The sequence below is a fragment of the Eulemur rufifrons genome, chromosome 16, assembly GCF_041146395.1.
Source record: "Eulemur rufifrons isolate Redbay chromosome 16, OSU_ERuf_1, whole genome shotgun sequence".
Classification (NCBI taxonomy): domain Eukaryota; kingdom Metazoa; phylum Chordata; class Mammalia; order Primates; family Lemuridae; genus Eulemur; species Eulemur rufifrons.
The window spans coordinates 29,662,449-29,682,345 of NC_090998.1; the positions used below are offsets into that span (position 1 = coordinate 29,662,449).

Genomic DNA, 19,897 nt, shown 5'->3' on the forward strand with positions numbered 1-19,897 from the left:
TCTTCTTTCTGATGTATTCTTGCCAAAAGCAACCTGAGGTTACCTGAGAGATCATTTTTCTACAAAATATTGCCAACCATGCTCAAGGCAAAATTACAAGACATAATTTATCTTCCGCATTCCTCAAATAACTTCTCACCTCCTGCCCCCAACCCCCAATACCAGAATACAGGAATTGTATGAAGTCTACACAGCCTATAAAAGTCTACAAATTTACGTGCCTACTATGTGAAAGCCATTTTGGGGACTACAAACAAGCAACACATAGAGCCATCCATTAAGATCCTCATGCCTGTGATTTAGTAGGAAAAACAGAACGCTACCACAGATATATTAATAAGAACAACCAAATTTACAGGCAACAGAGAATTTTTCCTTACCTAAAACACCCGAAATTTTAGAATAATTGGTTTCCCCAGTCTCCACAGAGTACTGAGATATGGCTATCAGGGTGCCCTATGAATGTCAATTTAAATAAATCCTCTTTTTGAGAGTATCCACATTTTGAAAGTGTTCTCTTTTAACATAAAAAATTTTCTAACTGGTGAAGTTCATTCAGCAGTGAAGAGTCTCTGGTCCTTCAAGTTTTAATATGAAAGTTTCAATATTTGCTCCCACAACCAACTTTTCCCTCCCACCCTCCAAAACTGATGGAATGAAATGTCTTGGAATTGAAAGCTTTAGTAATTCTGATCGCTGAACAGAAAGAACAGAAATAACTGGTGCGGGGTGGGGTGGGGCGGGGAACGTGCTAATTTTTAGAGCTTGGGCTCTGGAAACGTGGAGAAACGGCGCCACCTTATGGTAAGGGAAGATTTTTCTTCGAGAAGAAAAAAAGCGGACTGCCGACAAAGGAACTACTACCTTTTCAAAGCATCAACCGGCTCATCTCCCTCACAGGCGTATCCCGAGACCCGCCCCTGCCAGAGGCTCTGACCACTCAGTGCGCCCCGGGCAATGTGATTGACAGGGAAACAGTCCGGTCCGTTACATAAATTTGTCACTCCGGAAACAGTGACCCGATCCTTCCGGGTCCGCTCCCTCCCAGCATCCTTTGCCTTCCGGCTGTGCTGAGTCTTGTCCGGCCAGTCCCGCCTTGGGCGCCCATTTCGAGCTCGAGTTTCAAGCTCGGCTTTACGAGCTCAGATTTTTCCAGGAGTGGGTTCTTGGGCAGTGGCTATGGGGGCAGGAATGGCGCAGTTGGAGGGTTACTATTTCTCGGCTGCCTTGAGCTGTACCTTTTTAGTGTCTTGCCTCCTCTTCTCCGCCTTCAGCCGGGCGCTGCGAGAGCCCTACATGGACGAGATCTTCCACCTGCCGCAGGCGCAGCGCTACTGTGAGGGCCATTTCGCCCTCTCGCAGGTGGGGTCCCCAACCTGTCACCGCCCCAGGACAGGCTAGAGAGGGCCCAGCGTCCCCAGCGCTGACTTCTCCTGTCCCTATCCTTAACTCACCCCGTTCCACCTTCCTAGCCTGGTAGCATGAACTGGGTAATCTTTTGTTCTTGTCTCTGAGATCTGTGACTTATTTGTTAAATGAGTGCATAAACAGCAGATCTGGCTCCTGGGAAGGAATGATCTGGGAGAATACTTAATGGGGAACTGAGTTACTGCTTCTTTTACTGATTATCCCACTCTGTCTTTCCCAGTCTCAGGATTAGCGACCTTGGGGTGTTGCTTGGAAATGTCAGAAAACTTCACTTTAACTCACCTATCAAGCACCTTACTGTGTATTTTGGGAATGGAATAGGGTGAAATGGAGCGAGAGATCTTCAGCTACCAAAAAGTGACAATTTGCACTAATTCTATCCCTGGGTTTTTAAATATATATTTGGATCTACAAGGATATAGATATAAATACAAAAAATAAAGTATTATCCCTCCTTTTTTGGTGACACAATATTGGGTACTGGTTAGAAATATAAAGTCTGTCGTCTATTATTTACTAGTTTTTTGACCTTGGGAAGTTTTCTGAGTTTCAGGTCACTCATCTGCAAAATGACAGTAATAATAGTGACTACTGTAAGCCATGTTACAATATTAAACACAGAGGGTCTAGTACGATTCCTGGTTTAGTACATGTTAGGTGTTCATTATGTAGCCTGTGGTACACTCTCTCACTCAATACTTCTTTCTTTTTAAACTTATCAGAGTTACAACCAATTTTTCCATGCTTTTTAAAACTGGAGTATTTGCAAATTAGCCACCCAAATCCAGGCTCTCTGAAGAGTAGTTCTTGGAAAATAAAAGTGGATTTTAAGTTGTCTATTGATTGCTTGTTCCTTAACAATCATAAAGCAAGTGCAGGGGCAAAAATATAAGCAAAACTTTTCCTTGGAGGAGACATCTGCTCTGCTGAGGACTTACTTTATTTAAGCTTGTCAAAGAATAACTTCTTAAAATTCTTGATTCTTGTTGGTAAAGGTGAAACTTGAGCTTCACATGTTTGTCTGTCCGGTCTGTATTACTTTTTGCTTTTGCTTCATTGTCTACCTTTCATTTTTAAGTGGGATCCCATGATTACTACATTACCTGGCTTATACCTGGTGTCAGTTGGAGTGGTCAAACCTGCCAGTTGGATCTTTGGATGGTCTGAACATGTTGTCTGCTCTATTGGGATGCTCAGATTTGTTAATCTTCTCTTCAGTGTTGGCAACTTTTATTTACTATATTTGCTTTTCCGCAAGTTACAACCCAGAAACAAGGTATGTTTCAAAATAATTTATTACAAGTTTATGTCTGTCAGGTCCACAATTACGATGAATCAGTTTTATGAGATTTGGTGAAAAATGTCATTAACACTTAGTATTTGTTTATATTTTGTAAAGATGAATGCAAATCAACCACCCCCATTTTAGAAAAAATTTGTATTTAAATACTTGAATATCTCTTATTTATTTGTAAAATCTAAACTAAATATTTGTTATTGAATCAAACCAGTTGAATAAATATTTACTGAATTTATTCCATGTGCTAGGCACTGGGACTACAGAGATAAATGAGATAGTCTTTTTCTTGCAGAATTTATATCTTTGTTAGAGGAAGCAGACTACCTGAGAAATTTTGATGTGACTTAAGAATACAGGCCCTGGAGGTAGATTACATGAATTTGAATTCTATCCCCGTCACTTACTAATATTGTTACCCTGGGCAGGTTATCCCTTAGTGGCTTCAAGTCTTCATTTATTAAGGAGGAATAATAATAGACTCTACCTCATAGAACTGTTAGGAAAGAATAAACGAAAAGTACTTAGAATAGTGCCTATGGGAAATATTAACTATAATAATTATTTTTAACTTTTAAGAGATGATCTCAATAGTATCAGTTATGAGAGGGAGGTGGACATAAGATGGTGTGAGGATACAGAGAAGGAGCAGAGGAGCATTTAGGGTAGCCACTCTGGGAGGGAGGTGAGTGGGTGGCATTGTGTAAGGCTTCAAAGAGAAGATGGCACCAGAGCTGAGTTTTGATGAACAAATAGGGCCCTGAGGGGGGGAATAGCAAAAGTAGAAAGGCATTGAGCAACCGGGTGCAGGAAATTGCTGTTTGTAATTACAGAATTATAAAGTACAGGGTTGTGAGGCTGGAGAAGTAGATCATGGATGTCCTTATATGTTATGGAGAGGACTTTGAACTTTATCTGGTATGTGGTGGAGAGACCTTAATTTTAATCAAGGGAATGGCATGGTCTGATTTGGTGATTTAGATTAAGTGGAGCATATAATTCAAGAAGGTAAGAACATTTTCAAATTCTGAAATAGCATGTCAGAAAGGCCAAAAGAAGATGTGTAACTTTAGACTGAGCTCACTATTTCCAGGAAAATACTAAGATCATTGGGTACAGTAGTATAAATGCTATGTGCATATTGACATTTTCCCTAGTGTAGAGCTTTGAAGGATATCCTTACAGGAAATTGGTGATGATGGCTAAGTGAATGCTTATTGAAGGTGCTAAGACATAAGCTCAGGGACATGGAGCCACCTTCATTGTGTCCTGAGGATCTCCATATTCCCCAAAGAATTTAGAATGTCCCCAAGACATTTAGAATGTCTTGCACTCAATAAATCCTTAACTAATCATTGAATAATTCAAAATGTTTTAAACCATAGAAGCTTTGGCACACACTAAAATGTATCATTTTGGTGGCTTCCAAACTGATAGCTATAACTAAAATGTATCAGCAAGTGTTCTTATAAATGTATATAATGTTTTTGCAAAGCCAGAAATAAGATTAATATTGAATAATTTCATTTAAATAATATTTGTGTAGTTTTTTAATCTCTTCATTAGCGCAGAGGAAATAGTATATTTAATGATGAAAATAACTTCAATTGTGTTTTTTTCTTTCTTCAAGGCTGCCTCAAGTATCCAGAGAATCTTGTCGACATTAACATTAGCAGTATTTCCCACACTTTATTTTTTTAACTTTCTTTATTATACAGAAGCAGGATCCATGTTTTTTACTCTTTTTGCATATTTGATGTGTCTTTATGGAAATCACAAAACTTCAGCATTGCTTGGATTTTGTGGCTTCATGTTTCGTCAAACAAATATCATCTGGGCTGTCTTCTGCGCAGGAAATATCATTGCACAAAAGTTAACTGAAGCTTGGAAAACTGAGCTACAAAAGAAGAAAGAAGAAAGACTTCCCTCTATCAAAGGACCATTTTCAGAATTCAGAAAAATTCTTCAATTTCTTTTGGCTTATTCCATGTCCTTTAAGAACTTGAATATGCTTTTTCTTTTGACTTGGCCCTACATCCTTCTGGTATTTCTGTTTTGTGTTTTTGTGGTGGTTAATGGTGGAATTGTTATTGGTGATCGGAGTAGTCATGAAGCCTGTCTTCATTTTCCTCAGCTATTCTACTTTTTCTCATTTACTCTCTTTTTTTCCTTTCCTCACCTACTGTCTCCTAGCAAAATTAAGACTTTTCTTTGCTTAGTTTGGAAGCGTAAAATTCAGTTTTTTGTGATTACCTTAGTCTGTGTACTTTTAATTTGGAAATTCACTTATGTTCATAAATACTTGCTAGCAGACAATAGACATTATACATTCTATGTGTGGAAAAGAGTTTTTCAGAGGTATGACATTGTGAAATATTTGTTGGTTCCGGTCTATATATTTGCTGGTTGGAGTATAGCTGACTCATTGAAATCAAAATCAATTTTCTGGAATTTAATGTTTTTCATATGCTTGTTCACTGTTACAGTTCCTCAGAAACTGCTAGAATTTCGTTACTTCGTTTTACCGTATGTTATTTATAGGCTTAACATACCTCTGCCAACCACATTCAGACTTCTTTGTGAACTGGCTTGTTATGCAATTGTTAATTCTCTAACTTTTTATATATTTCTGAACAAGACTTTTCAGTGGCCAAATAGTCAGGATATTCAAAGGTTTATGTGGTAATGTCAGGAATATTTTGAACTCCAACAGTAGACTTAATAATTAGACTATTTCCACAATGAACAACTGAATAGGTAAAAATTATGGAATTTCTTTTAGGCACAGCAGAGATCCTCAGATCACATTAGATTTTTTATATATGTCTTAAACATATATAACAAATCCAAGGAAGTTAAGTGGTAAAGAGCTGAGAAAGTTTTCTTCAAAAGCCTGAATAATGGGAAAATAAAATTGTTTACAATTATTTCATGATATCTTTCTGATATTGCTGGCCACTGAAAAAGCTTGGAAATGTATATACAAGTTTAAGAAAACTGGGATGCTTCACTAGAACTAATTTATTCTCTTCAAAAAGAAATAGCAAAGAATTGGAAAAATACTTACAAATAATCAGGTAATATTCTTGGTTGAAAAGTTGCTTTACATTTCAGTAAATATAATTCAATCATGTCAGAATAGACTCACATAGTAGATTATAAATTAGAGACTCATATATGTTTATTTAGGAATCAGTTTGTTCTTTGTTTAAAATTTAGAAATGATGAAGCTCTTTCACTAATTCCTAATATGAAATTTATGATGGCCAAAGATAAATTGTGTTGATTATAATACCTTTTACGGGGATTTTCTTTCTGAAATACATTATTATATTAGTTTCCTAGGCCTTCTAAACAAATGACCACAAATTTGGTGGCTTAAAAAATTTTTTCTCGTAGTTGTGGAAGCCAGAAATCTGAAATCAAAGTGTTGGTAGGGTTGGTTCCTTCTGGAGGCTCTGGAGGGAGAATCTGGTCTATGCCTTTCTCCTAGCTTCTGGTGGTTGTCCGCAGTCCTTGGAGTTTGTTGGCTGTGGACACATCATTCTAATCTCTGCCTCGGTCTTCACATGGCCTTCCCCTCTCTCTTCTTTATTTTATATGGACAATGCCATTGCATTTATGGCCCACCCTAATCCAGGATCTCATCTGAAGATCCTTAATTATATTTGCAAAGATCCCTTTTCCAAATAGGTTCACGTTCACAGGTTCTGAGTAGACATATTTTTTTGTGGGACACTTTTCAATCCACTAAAGTTATTAAAGGACATTTCTTTGAAAAAAAATTTTTATTATAGATCAACAAATTATAGTTGTATATATTTGTGGGGTAAAAAGTGATATTATGATTTTTGAATACAATGTGAAATGATTAAATCAAGGTAATCTATCACCTCAATATTTGATTTTTTGTGATAAGAATATTTGAGATATACTCTCAGTGATATTGAAATGTAAAGTGCTCAATTATTAGTTATATTCATTGTGTGCATTAGATCTCAAAAGTATTCCTCCTATCTAACTGAGGCTTTGTACCCCTTGATTATCATTTCCCCATTCCTCCCACCCCCTAGCCTCTGGTGACCACCATTCTACTCTCTGCTTTGAGTTTAATTGTTTTAGGTTCCACATACTAATGTAAGTGAGAACATGTGGTATTTGTCTTTCTGTGTTGGACTTATTTCGCTTAGTGTAATGTCTTTCAGGTTCATCCATATTGTTGCAAGTGACAGAATTTCTTCCATTTTTAAGGCTTAATAGTTTTCTATTGTGTATATATACCACGTTTTCTTTATTCGTTCATCCATTGATGGACACTTAGGGTTGACGCCATAACTTGGCTATTGTGACTAGTCTGCAATGAACATGGGCGTGCAGACCTCTCTTTGACATACAGATTTCAAATCTTTTGAGTAAATACCCAGAAGTGAGATTGCTGGATCAGGAGATCATCTTTGCTGAGATCTTTTAAATAAAATTTTATTTTTACTGACCGGTTAACAAACCTGACTTCTGAGGTAATATAATTATACAACTTATGGGTAACTGGTGTTCTATTCCATTATCCAAAAAAAAGGTAGAATTGAAAGAAAGTTGAGAAATCATTTGACCTTATTTTGTAGATTTTGGAACAAGTTCTAGAGTAGAGTTTTTTGTGTTTTTGATTCTGTGTTTACTATTTTGAGTATATCCATTGAGTTGTTATTCCATTACAGGAAAGTATTATTTGGGCATGTTAACTTCAACATGTACACTAACAACTGTGAATAGAACTCATCTTTTAACCTAATTTTATGTTTCTAAACATTTAAAAATAGCTGTAAGTGTGAACAAATTATTTTCCCCTGAATATTGGATTATACTTTCTCTGGGTTTTAAATGAGTGGGTATGCAAAGTATTCTGCATTTGCAAATATAAAATTGTATGCAGTTAAAAATTACAAGTATAGTTTTGAGTAATAAGTACGGAGCATTCTTTTGTTGTACTCTATTAAGTACTTAGAAAGTATATTAACATTAGTTATAACAATGATTCTAAGACAAATGTGTTTTACCCAGACGTTTTTTATTAATTGGATGGGAAAGCACACTTAAAGAAATTATGCTTTCACCATGAATTGACTATAATGGAGAACTAAATCCAGGAAGTCAAAATCGAAAAAAAATGTGTAACTTAGGAAAAATAACTTTCTTGTCTGATACTACTAATGCAAGGCTTTTGTGTTTAGGAATATTTCTGAGAGGAAAAAGCTTTCCACTCTGATCTAGTCTGGCAAAAATGAGGAACACATTCCACCCCATAATTGAAGAAGACGGCTTTTTGGAGAGATCACTGTTCCAGTTCATTTTTAAGTGTTGAGTCCCTGCTGTTGTAAGAGATGTTTTGGAGAAAATCCACATTCAGAGAGAAACAGGTTAATATTCCACATATTCCATAAAGTATGTAAAACACATTACTTGGCATTTTGAGAAAAGAATGCTATGAGTTAAAAGGTGCTGTTTTTCACTATTTATTACTTTAAAACAGGAATGCTTATCAGTAACTATTGAGTTTAAGATAAATGTCTTGGTTAATTTTTTTTAGGCAGTTCGAAGATCGTCATTTGCTGATGAATTTTCCAAGATATGTAACAGATAAAATGATTATGTAAGAGATCACAAACTCAGCACAACAGATCATTTTGCCTTTAGTGTTCCAGATACTATAACAAACATCCTTGTGAAATCATTCACTTGAAACAACTGACAAAGCCAGTCATTCCTAGGTCTTTAGATCCTTACTTATAAAAACATTCTATTTGTGTTTTGAACTTTTTTTCAAGAGTTGTCAAGTAGATATTTTTGTCATGAATTTTAACAAATTAAACAACTGAATTTCTTGATTAAAAGGTGGTTATGAAAAAAATATATTGCCCTGTAGAGAACCTGTGGAAATTTGTAGTTATCGTTACTAAAGTCTGTGAGTAGGATTATTTTGGAGAGTATCATAAAAAGATTTAGTCCATAAATTGTTTTAGGTTCATGAATAAATCATTTTGAGCTGATTCTGTCTTACATGAAATTCTATAGATACAGAACATTAGGTAGCATTAGTATGATTCCAGTGTACTGTATGTTTCCTCTATGTTTCCTTTTAGTGAATAGCCAGAAATCTTTTGACCTGCATCTGACTATATATTTAAATGGTTTGGAAATTCAGTGTTCCTGAGTTTAAACACAACAGGTCATTTTGGCAAGAGAAATTATTTTAGCTGTCTGGCCTTTCTTGTCTTAGAGTTATTTCTGGAATGTGCTTAGCCTATCATAAAATAGCTTAATAGAAATAGTTTAATGTAATTTATATCCAATAAACAAATAGCTTAATGTAATATATTTCCAGTTTCAACTTAACTGACACTTGGCTTGACATTATTTTCTTTATAACTGTTGGAAGAGAGGAGAGTAGAAGAGATACACAATTTGTATTTACACCCCCTAAATAGTAAACTGTTATTTTGGACCCACTTTCAAATAAAATAATATGTTCACATAAATAAATAAATTCATGTTTGTTAGGTTAGACAGAAATTATTATCTTTGCAGCAATTTCTTTAAAAAGTGAAACAAGAAGTGTGATGTAAATATCAAAAAGTTTTTTCTAGTGGAAATTTAAATATGACTTCAGAACCATGGACTTTTTAGAAAAAGCATTTAACATGGGGGTTAGGATTTTTGTATTTGTTCGTGGCTCTGGAATCAGTAAGGCAAGTGGTTTAGTCTTTGGTCCTCATTCAAATGAGAATAGTATTTGTCCTAACTCTAGTCAGTGTCTGGCATGGGTCTAGCCTTATTTCAGAAAGGACTCATTCCCTGCCATCTGTTCATAAAGTTTATAAATGTGTCATATGGTAAATATTGAATAAACATACACCAAATGAAGTTCTTAGTATAGAGTGAAGTGAATATCTGAGAAAAATATATTACGTAACCGTAGCTGATTTTAGTAAATAAATAATGTTTTATAATGAGAGTCATCTTAACCCTTTTTTCTATCTAATTTCCTGACCTAGTGTTAAAAAGTTTTATTTGCTTTAGCATTTAATACTTATAGATGTATTTATTTGTAAATACGTTATATGTTGTTTTTATAATAGGTTATGATTTTAAAGTTATTACTGTTTATTTAAAATAAGTAATTATAACAGAACTCCTAATGGTTATAAGACTTTAAAGGGAAAAGAAATTTCAGCCAATTACAAATATTTTGTATTGCTTTATTTAGGCTACATTTTACCACTCTAGAAATAACTTAGTTATCTTTTACTGAGAATTCTTTTTTATATGTTCAAATGTTGGTGACAAACATTTCCAATATACTAAAACTTGTTGAGAAAATTATAATAAAAATGGATAGCTTGGTGATACATTTTTTAACATATATCCAAAAATTCTTTAAGATTTGAAAATTATTTCTAGGGTAAGAAATTTTGTCACAGAGAAGTAATCCAATAATATCTTTATATTATGCTTTTTAAAAAAATGAGCTTTTGATGAATTTAGTGTTAATTTAACTTTAACCTAGTCCATCACCATCAGACTGAAAGAAGATATGACATTTTTCCAACAAGAAAAATGTTAAACATTATATTGATTTTTCACACTCAAACTTGATCAGTTTAGTTTACTTGAACCATACATGTATGTGTATTGCCCATACAAGATGAAGAAGAAGGGGAAGAAAAGTAATAATAATAGTAGTTTCTATTATTTATTGAACACCTGTAATGTTTTAGGTGTCATACTGGCTGGTTTACAAATAGTGTCTCATTTGATCCTACTTATATTCCTATGAGGTAGTTAATTTCTAGTTAACTGCTGGAGAAACTAATGGTCAAGCAGATGAGGTGACTTGTACAGTCTACACTGTCACTGAGTGAAAATAGATAGGTCTGATTCCCAAGCCTGTGAATTTTTGACTATCATACTCTGCCTCACTGTGAAAGTTTTTTATGAAAAGAAGTGGAATATGGAGAAAGGTGATAATCTGTCTTTATAGTAGCTAAACCATTCATCACTATATTGGATGTAGTCATTTTTTAAAATTCTAGAAACTGTTTGAAGGAGCATAACAACATGATTAGTGCTTACAAGGTTGTTGCAAGGTAAATGGCAAAAGGAATATGGGTTGTTTAACTTGGAAAAGTGTAGATTCCGTAGCTCACCTGAAGAATCATTAGTTGAGAGTAAGATTGGACATATTCTATATGGCCTGAAGGTTAAATCAGGATCAACAGTTAAATTTTAACTCATGAAAAACATACATTTTCTAATTGTTTAGTTTCTGCAGGGGAACAGACCCAGAAAAAGGTAAGTTTCCCAGTCATTAGATGTAAGATTTCTATTTGTCAGAAATGCTTCAGAAGAGATTCATATAGCAAGTAGATAGAATAAAATGTCTCTTAAACATGTCTCACAACCCGGTGATTTTAAATACATAAGTTTGTTACAGCCAATATTTTTTATAATACATTAATTGGTATAACATGGTCAGGTATTTCTGGTGACTTCTATATTGTCTTTGATATTTTAAATTTCTGAACAAAAACTGTACTTTTAATTGTTACCCTGTTTTAGAAAAGAAAATTTGAGAATTTGAGATACACAAGTTATCAAGAGGTATTTTAACTATAATGTTTGGTAGTATTGGTAATATAGTATCTAATTTATTTTCTATTTTTTTATCGTTCTTATATTAGTGGGAAAAAAATGTGCTTCTATTTGAAAAGGTTTTTCCCCCTAGTGATAAATAAGGGTGAACATTATCTATAAAAATTTTTAATGTAATGTCCACTAGGTGGAGATATTGTGCTCCATTTCCAGGTGTTCTTGTCATTCAACTTTATTAGTCTGAATTAAACTTTTTTATAGTTTTGTATTGTTTTGAACCACAAAAATGTGTAGTCATTTATATCTGTTTACTATAACGTTATTCATTATAACATTCTGAAAATGTTTCCAGAATTGTATGAAACTAAGATAATTGTAAAAATTCACTTTTGTGTTTTGTAATATCATATAGTAGCTGATTTAACCTAATATATCTTCCAATATGACATTGTTTACTTCATATGGCATAGTCAGGATCTTTTCCCACAAACAATGAATGATGATTACAGATTTGCAAACTTATATAACATTATATCAGCCACTGTTTTAAGTGCTTGACCCATATTATCTCACTTAATTCTCATAACAACTCTGGGATCAGTACTGTTATTAATCTTACTCTACACATGAGAAACTTAGTATAAAGAGATTTAGTGTAGAGAAATTGCAAAATAACTGGCTGAGCTGAGATTCATACCTAGGCAGCCTGACTCCAGAATCCATGTTCTTAACTCTCGATTTGGGGAAGAAAGGCACAAAGTCTACCTTCAAATTTGTGGCATTTTAGAAAGAAAAGTTGTCATGGAGAATGTGATTATACTTCCTATTTGCATAGGTCAGAAAAATGAGGTCCACACTAATTTTGGCTCTTCCAGAGACAGATAGTCTTCTATCTGCCATTTCTGATTTTATCACCATGCCTCAAATTGATATGCATGTATACATATAAATTGAAGGGAGAAAAAAACAAAACAACTCAGGACTGGAGTCTTCAGCCATATTACTTTACATTGAAATAAAGACTTTCTTTTTTTAAATTAGAATGACTCCAGCTACCAAATGGAGGTATTTGAACTCCAAATGGAGTTGTTTGAAAATTAATATTTAGTTTCTCAAAAGAGACTCCCATTTGAAAGCAAGTGTTAGTTAAACATGACATACTTTGGATTTGTAAAAAATTTTGTCTGGAATAACTTAATCTTTCATTTTTAAAAATGTATGAATATATGTTTTACATGCTTGTAAGTTTTCTATTTTGTTAGATACTGTTCTCTAAAATGGAAATGTGTATTTGATGTCTAAAATTATATTGAGTTCTTGTCATTTAAAACTGCTTTTTCAGTAAACCTATTCTTTATAAGAATAAAAGGCAGATTTTTTCCTTTGTAAAGAGTTTGTTCAAATATCATGTTTTTATTTTGTTTGTAAATAAATTCATGTTTGATAGTGTTTTATAATTTATTGAGTCTACTTAATACATTCTCTTATTCTAAACTGAATGCCAGCAGCTTTTTCTGTCCCTCACACTGTACTACTGGCCATTTTGTCCCATCTACCACTCACCTAATCCTAGTTAGTCTTCTTGAAGTAATAGAACTGAGTATTTTTAAGAACCTGTGATGAGTGCCCATCTCTAGCCTGGGTGTGTATATAAGCTTCCCTTATTTCCATAATAATATAAAGTGGTTAACTTACTGGCTGATCACCTTGAACTCGAGGAGGCTGGGGTTTCTTTGTTAGGCTAAGTCTGGAGAAAATGCAGAGTATTTACCAAGCACATCAAATTTAGCAGGACAAACACCTCAAACTCTGGTTCTTGTGGTGAAGAGAAGAAAGTGATATCTGCTCTGTGTTTTCAGACTTCCAGCCCTTACTCTCCAAGGGACTTCTTGGTGTTTCCTTTGCTCTTATGCAGCTCAGGGGTCAGCCAAGGATTTACACACAGATTTTGGGATTCCTCTTTTTCTGTGACCCCCTCTTTTCTGGGATGCCCCCTCTTAATTTACAGCCTCTCTGGCAATCCTAAATTCCCTTCTCTCCTCAAACCAGTCATACTGCAGCTTTCTGACTAGGGTGTGCCCTCTGGGGAAAAGTTATAAAAACATGGATCTCACCCAGTGAGCTCTTTCAAGTAAGCCCATCCAGTTACTCCCTCCTTTTGCCTGCTCTTCAAATAGATAGTTCTTTCAAATAGATTTTTTTCTTTTTTAAATTAGTCAATCTATAGGAGAGTAAATGTGATAACAGTTCCTCTGCCATTACCTGCCTGGGAACCTTGTCTTAATTATAATAGACATGTACTATGTGTAGTCTTTCTTTTTATAGATAAGGAAATTAGGGTTGTTACTTTTGCTTTGAAAGACTGAAAGGGAGAGTTCCTGAAAATAGTTTAGATGGGAACAGTTAAGTTTTCAGAATATGGATTTCTAATATATTTTAATATGCTGCATCATAATATTTGTAATTAAATCCAATGACCATTTTAGGGCACCTCGTGTGAAAAAAAATGGTATCACAAAACAGTGTCCTGCCCTAGACAAGAGGAACTCACCGTCCAATTGGGGGCTAACTGATGCGGAGTATAATACGATTATCACTGAAGAGGAATATAAGAGCTAGGGTGTTTACATGGAAATAGAAGTCACATCTGGCTGAAGGGACAAAGAAATATTTCATGAGAAAATTGGCATTTGAGAGTATACTTACAGAGCTCTGTGGAGAAACTTCAGACAGCACTCCAAGCAGAATAAAGGGGCACAAACAGAAATTGAACGGTAAAGCTACCATGTGCTTGAGAAGCAGGTGGTGAGAGTGGCCAACATTTATGGAGTGCTTGCTATGTGACAAGCACTAGTCTAAGTGTTGAATGTGGATTAATTTATTTAAGCCTCATAACAACTCCATGAGGGAAATACTATTATATTATGGTCCCTATTTTATTGATGAGGAAAATTAAGGCACAGGGAATTGAAAAAGTTTGCAAACGTAGGAAATGTGGCTCTAGAACCTGCCCTCTTAACCAAGGCATTATAGCGATTCCTGGTATAATCTGATGGCCTATATTTCAGAGGAGCTGAGGTTACTTTTAGATAGAAAGTAAGAACAATGTTCTGCTACATATAATGAGAAGCAAGGAGAGCACAGATCCACACACAGACCCTACGGTAAGTGGGGTGTGAAGAAAAGTCATTATTATGTGAGAGAGGATAGCCAGGTTTCAGTTAAAACCAGAAGTTGAAGTAAACGACTCTGACACAGTCCCTCCACCCCCTCTTAAATCCCGAGGTAAGTGGTACAGGAACCAGAGAGAAGGGTCCTCTCAACCAGGAACAGGAAGAGTTTCAGGAGTCTCCCTGAAACATTTGACCTGAATGGTTTTGAAGCCAAGAGGCGAGATGTAGTCTTCTCAGGAGAAATGTTTCATGAGATGTAGCAGTTACCATATCAGTCTTTCTCAGTAAGTACTGTTGTAATTTTATAGTTTCCTTTACAACCTATCACCCTAAAGATCTGATGAAGGCATCAAATTCAGATGAAAAATCCAAGCCTGACTTGGAATCTGAACTCTAAATGATCTATTGGATATATACTACATGCATTGGGTCTTCTGCCCCCAGGGTGTAAGCAGGCCCTGGGCTGGGGAAAGCCATGGGAGAGGAAGACCTCCCTATCTAAATCAGTAATTTTTAATTAGCCTCACCTAGATATCTGTCTTGGTCATAAGATTTTGTTCCTCTTGGAAATGCAGGGAAAAGTAACACATTCAAGCTAATCAGTCATTACTATTTTAATATCATATTATTAATATCCATGTGTGTTCTTTCCAACCCCCCAATCATATCCTTCACACACACCCCACGCTGCCTGCCTACATATAAGCACAAGTATTTTGGGGGATGATGAGCATGAGAGCTTTAGGAGTATGGCTAGGAAAAGGAAGAACGTAAGTAGGAAGACTGAAGACAGAGAAGGGGCCAACCAAAAAGGGAGGAAATATTTCTTCATATATCAATGATTCTAATAATCCCTTTCTCCATTAAAATAATATCTCATTCAGGAGGCATGCATACACAATACTGATACGAAACACAAGCATGCAGTAGGTTCTGGGTTGAAAGACCATGCTGATTTCTTCACTTGTATTATAAAAACTGAATGATGTTAATTCTTTACTTGGGATAACTGTGATGGGCAGCTTTCAACTCCTTTTTGCTGGTTTTGTTTTCAAAATGCATTATGCTAAATTTCACTGAAGGTGGCAGTCTTGGACATCTTTTCCAGTTGTTAGTCTAACAGGAACTTTGTACTATTTTATTTACCTTCATAATGTCACAGATGTTAATGATTTTTTTCATTGCTTTTTGAAAGGCATTCTTTGAACATGGTTAGCTTTAAGCAAATATATTTGCTTATTTTTGTCACTGAGCAATTTGAAAATGTGATCCGTGGAAGCTTGAATCAGATAATCATAGCTGCGTTCTATTCCCCATAATTAAGAGTATGTAGAAACCTTTATATTTTTTCTTTTTCTTTCCAATTGAAATACCAGTCAAACCTGAAATTTATAAATAGTTTTAATAATCACAGAGTTTATGTATTTAGAGTCACAAAATTGTTCCAAATAGCTTCTGTTGATAGAAAATTCTTGTTTCCCTTGTATCTTGCCACTAGAAAATCAGCCATTCTTTAACAGCTGTGCTACAGAGCAGGTTACTTGCTAAGGAAAGAAGCAAAGTAATTGTATTTGTAATGTTATTAGAGTGACATAGAAGGTGATTTTTTAAAATAGTCATGCATTTTAGCTGAAATAAATGCAATTTAGATGTTTCTGCAAGTCTCCAAATGGTTTTGAGTTATATATTGTATGATTTGCCATCTAGCTTTGATATATTTGTATTCTTTATAGCTAGAACATTGATAGACTATGGGTCTTTCCTGTTTTATAATATTTGGTATTATAATGGATCTTCCCTTATGTTAATTTTTCCTCTTTTTTGTTTTAATCTATGAAAAAGTTTGTGGAATTTTATCTGTGAAAAGTCTCCAGTAAGATTTTCTTAGTCTCAAAAGATAAATAATTCATTTTGGAAGATCATTAAGTTTGTTAGCATGTAATCTATGAATCTCTAGATATACTCTGCTATTTTCTTAATAAATTCTCAGTTAAATATTTATCGTTAAAATGTAAGAGATTGGTTTAATTTTACTTTCTTGCTAATCCAGTCCTCCTCTATCAGGAGCAAATTCTTATCAAATTGATATAATGGTAGAGTTTTCTGAAGAAAACTAGCTTATTATGAGAAATAATTAGCAAACATCTAAGAAGAAAATTCTGATCAAATTGGGCCTTCGTATTTCTTAAGGGTTTGTTAACTTGGGATTAATATTTGATAAGGATGAATTAACTATGGTCAAAATTAGCCTTAAAATGTTCTAATTTATAACTCCATTTTGTAATTATTGAAATAACTTCCCTCTAATAAATAAGGGAGAAAGGGATTGAATAAAAATAAACCAACTTTATACTAAACACTAAATTCTGATAGACTGTCTTTTGTCTAAGTTGTAAGACACCTGTAAAATATAGCTGGAGTCAAAAGACCTGGATTCAAGTCATGGCTGTGCCATTAAAATGCTATGTGAACCTAGACAAGAGAACCCACCAAGTCCAAATGAGAAAAGAAAATACCTATGAAAATTAGTTGATAGCTGTAATCACACACAATGAAAGGGTTGTGTACCACTTATTAAATGTGACTCAGATCATGCACCAAATGCTTTTATTAACTTGTATCATAATTTTTATATGATGTTAAATAGTATTGGATAATTGAATCACTGTTTGCCATCAGCAGGAGTGCTTTAAAATAGTTTTTTACATTATTTAAAATGGAATTTCCTTTTTTAACTTGAAAAGACATAGATTTTGGTCACTTTTTTGTGTACTTGCTAATTATTACAGTTCATTAGCATGTTGTCTTCCAAATACAATGATGTTTCAATTTGATGTTCTTAAATAAATATTACATATGGTACATTATATAGAATTACATTAGTTGGGCTTTTAAATGATGCAAGGAAGAGATAAGGGGAGTCATTGGCAATAGACAAAGCAACATGAGTTAGGCGAAGATATTGTATTCTTATCTATATAGTCTCTTATTGTGGGCCCCAGTGCTTATAGAACTAGAATGTATAGCAAAACTGCATGGAGAAGTGAGACTTGGGATAGAACCTGAGTTCAAAATATTCACCTTCTTTTTGGTCTTCTATCTCCTTCCCACACTCAAACCCATGGAAGTTCTCGCTGGATCACTCCTGCTCCCACTCAGCACACACACAATAGGCAGGCCTTCACTCTGAGCCATGCTAAGACTCACTCAATATAACCCATAAATATTTTCCTTTGACTCAGAGACCAATTGCTGCTTCAGTCAGGTGTAGCCAACATAGTGAAGTAGGTTACATTAAGAATGTAAGTCACATATTGCTTCAACTTTATTAAGAAACAATCCTTTTATAGCTGCTCTCATAAGAAAGATCTATGAACAGGAACAACATTCATGGGCACATCCAATATAGGAATATGCCATTTTTTATAACAACCAGAAACATTTTAATGTATCAATAATAAATATAAATATGTATGTGTGGTTTTATTTTCCCAATTTTCTTATTGCTCCCATAAAAGTATAATAACCGGATCAATCAGTAGTTATTTGCTAAGTACTCAAAACTCTTCATATGCTATAACAGTATGTATAACTTAATATGTAATGAAAATATGAGATATATATTCAGGAAGGCTTCCACGACATCGTGCTCCTCATAATTAAACATTTTTCCATTCTTGTAGCCATCGTCACATCATGCAAGTGTCCAGCTTACTTCTGTATTCCTTAATAGACTGTAAATTTCATGAAGTCAGGAATTGTGTCTGTCAGAATCAGCTCTACACTGTAAGAGGCCAACATGTCTCCTACCCAAATTTCTCCTTTTGTTCGCCCACAGGACAACACCCTCTTAGTTAGGAAAAGTAACTTTATTCAGTTTCACAGAACAATCAAGGGAATGATACAATGACACGTTTGTTCATGTTGTACATCTAGGCTAAATCAGTGGCCACCAATTTCGATTGAACATTAGTGCCTTTTGGGAAGACCAAAACCTTTTGATTTATAAGTAATTATCCAGCTCATCCCGGACCTGTGATATTCAGTTTCCATATGTGCTTTCACATCTCTGTCTCTGCCATGCCCAGTCCCAGTTTGTTTTCTGCTTATTATCCAGTATGCTGGATTTTAGTTGTTTGGCCCCTAATCCACTTGTTTATGTCCTTCTATCTGTCATTAAAATAACATGATCATTAAAAAAAAAAAAAAAGTTGTGTCTGTCATATTCACAAATGTCGGAATATAAATAACAATAGCAGTGCTCGCTTCGGCAGCACATATACTAAAATTGGAATGATACAGAGAAGATTAGCATGGCCCCTGAGCATGGATGACACGCAAATTCGTGAAGCGTTCCATATTTTTAACAATTTGATTTCCTGAATAAATTTTTTAATTCAAAAAAAAAATAACAATAGCAAATGTTCAAGAAATAGTTTTTGACTGAGAACATGAATGAATATGAATAAATAGATGTGTAAGGAGGCCAAATTAGAATAATTTTATATTCATTAAATATAGAACTCTAGTAAAATTTAAGTCTAGCAACATTCTATGGAATTTCCATTTCCTATTCTTTTCATGAGCTTCAACAACCTTAATGCTCAGAGGCCAATATATGTTTCCAGTAGAATGCCTTTCTAAAAAGAAAAGAGGAGGGAAGCTATGAATTAAAAGAGACTCAAGATGTAGATCGGGAAGGTGGGATGGGGGAGGAGGTGATGGGTATATTCACACCAAATGGGTACAGTATGTACTGTCTGGGGAATGGACATACTTGTAGCTCTGACTCGGGTGGGGCAAAGGCAATATATGTAACCTAAACATTTGTACCCCTGTAATATTCTGAAACAAAAAACAAACAAAAAAAAGATTTAGATCAACCAACATGTAGAGTTTGGGTACTGATATGAGCAAATCAACTTTAAAAAAATACATATGAGTCATTATAGAAAATTTAAACACTGACAAGTTGATATTAAAGGATTATTGTTACTTTTAGGCATGATAATGATATTTTGATTAATTTTTCAAATATGATTTTTTTCAGAAATATATGCTGGAATGTTTACCATAAAGAACATCTTTCTAGTTAAAAACAACATAAGATTTCCTGTAACAAAAATTTAATTTAAAGAAATATTTGTATTATTAATGCTTCGAATATTCCTTTTAAAAAATTTGTTTAGAAATCTGTAAGTATGTATGCATTATTTATAAACATTTAGAAATAACTAATGTTCTAAATAAACATTTACTTAGAAATACATGTGTGTGTATGTGTGCATGCACATGTGTTTATGCGTGTGTGTATGTGTGTGTAGTAGCTATACAAACAAAATTCTCTACTTTG

The 19,897-nt window shown here is 34.3% G+C and overlaps 1 protein-coding gene and 1 non-coding gene across 2 annotated transcripts; both read left to right on the plus strand.

Annotated features, from left to right (window-relative positions):
- The first annotated feature begins 1,091 nt into the window (after window positions 1–1,091).
- On the plus strand, window positions 1,092–5,411 carry LOC138396979 (dol-P-Glc:Glc(2)Man(9)GlcNAc(2)-PP-Dol alpha-1,2-glucosyltransferase). Its single transcript, XM_069490811.1, has 3 exons — window positions 1,092–1,362; window positions 2,507–2,704; window positions 4,356–5,411. Exons 1-3 carry the CDS (start codon window positions 1,180–1,182, stop codon window positions 5,409–5,411), a joined length of 1,437 nt encoding a protein of 478 aa, XP_069346912.1. The 5' UTR covers window positions 1,092–1,179.
- Window positions 5,412–18,802: 13,391 nt separating this feature from the next.
- LOC138397667 (U6 spliceosomal RNA) lies at window positions 18,803–18,909 on the plus strand. Its single transcript, XR_011235800.1, has one exon. It is a non-coding gene; the product is annotated as a U6 spliceosomal RNA (small nuclear RNA).
- Window positions 18,910–19,897: the final 988 nt, after the last annotated feature.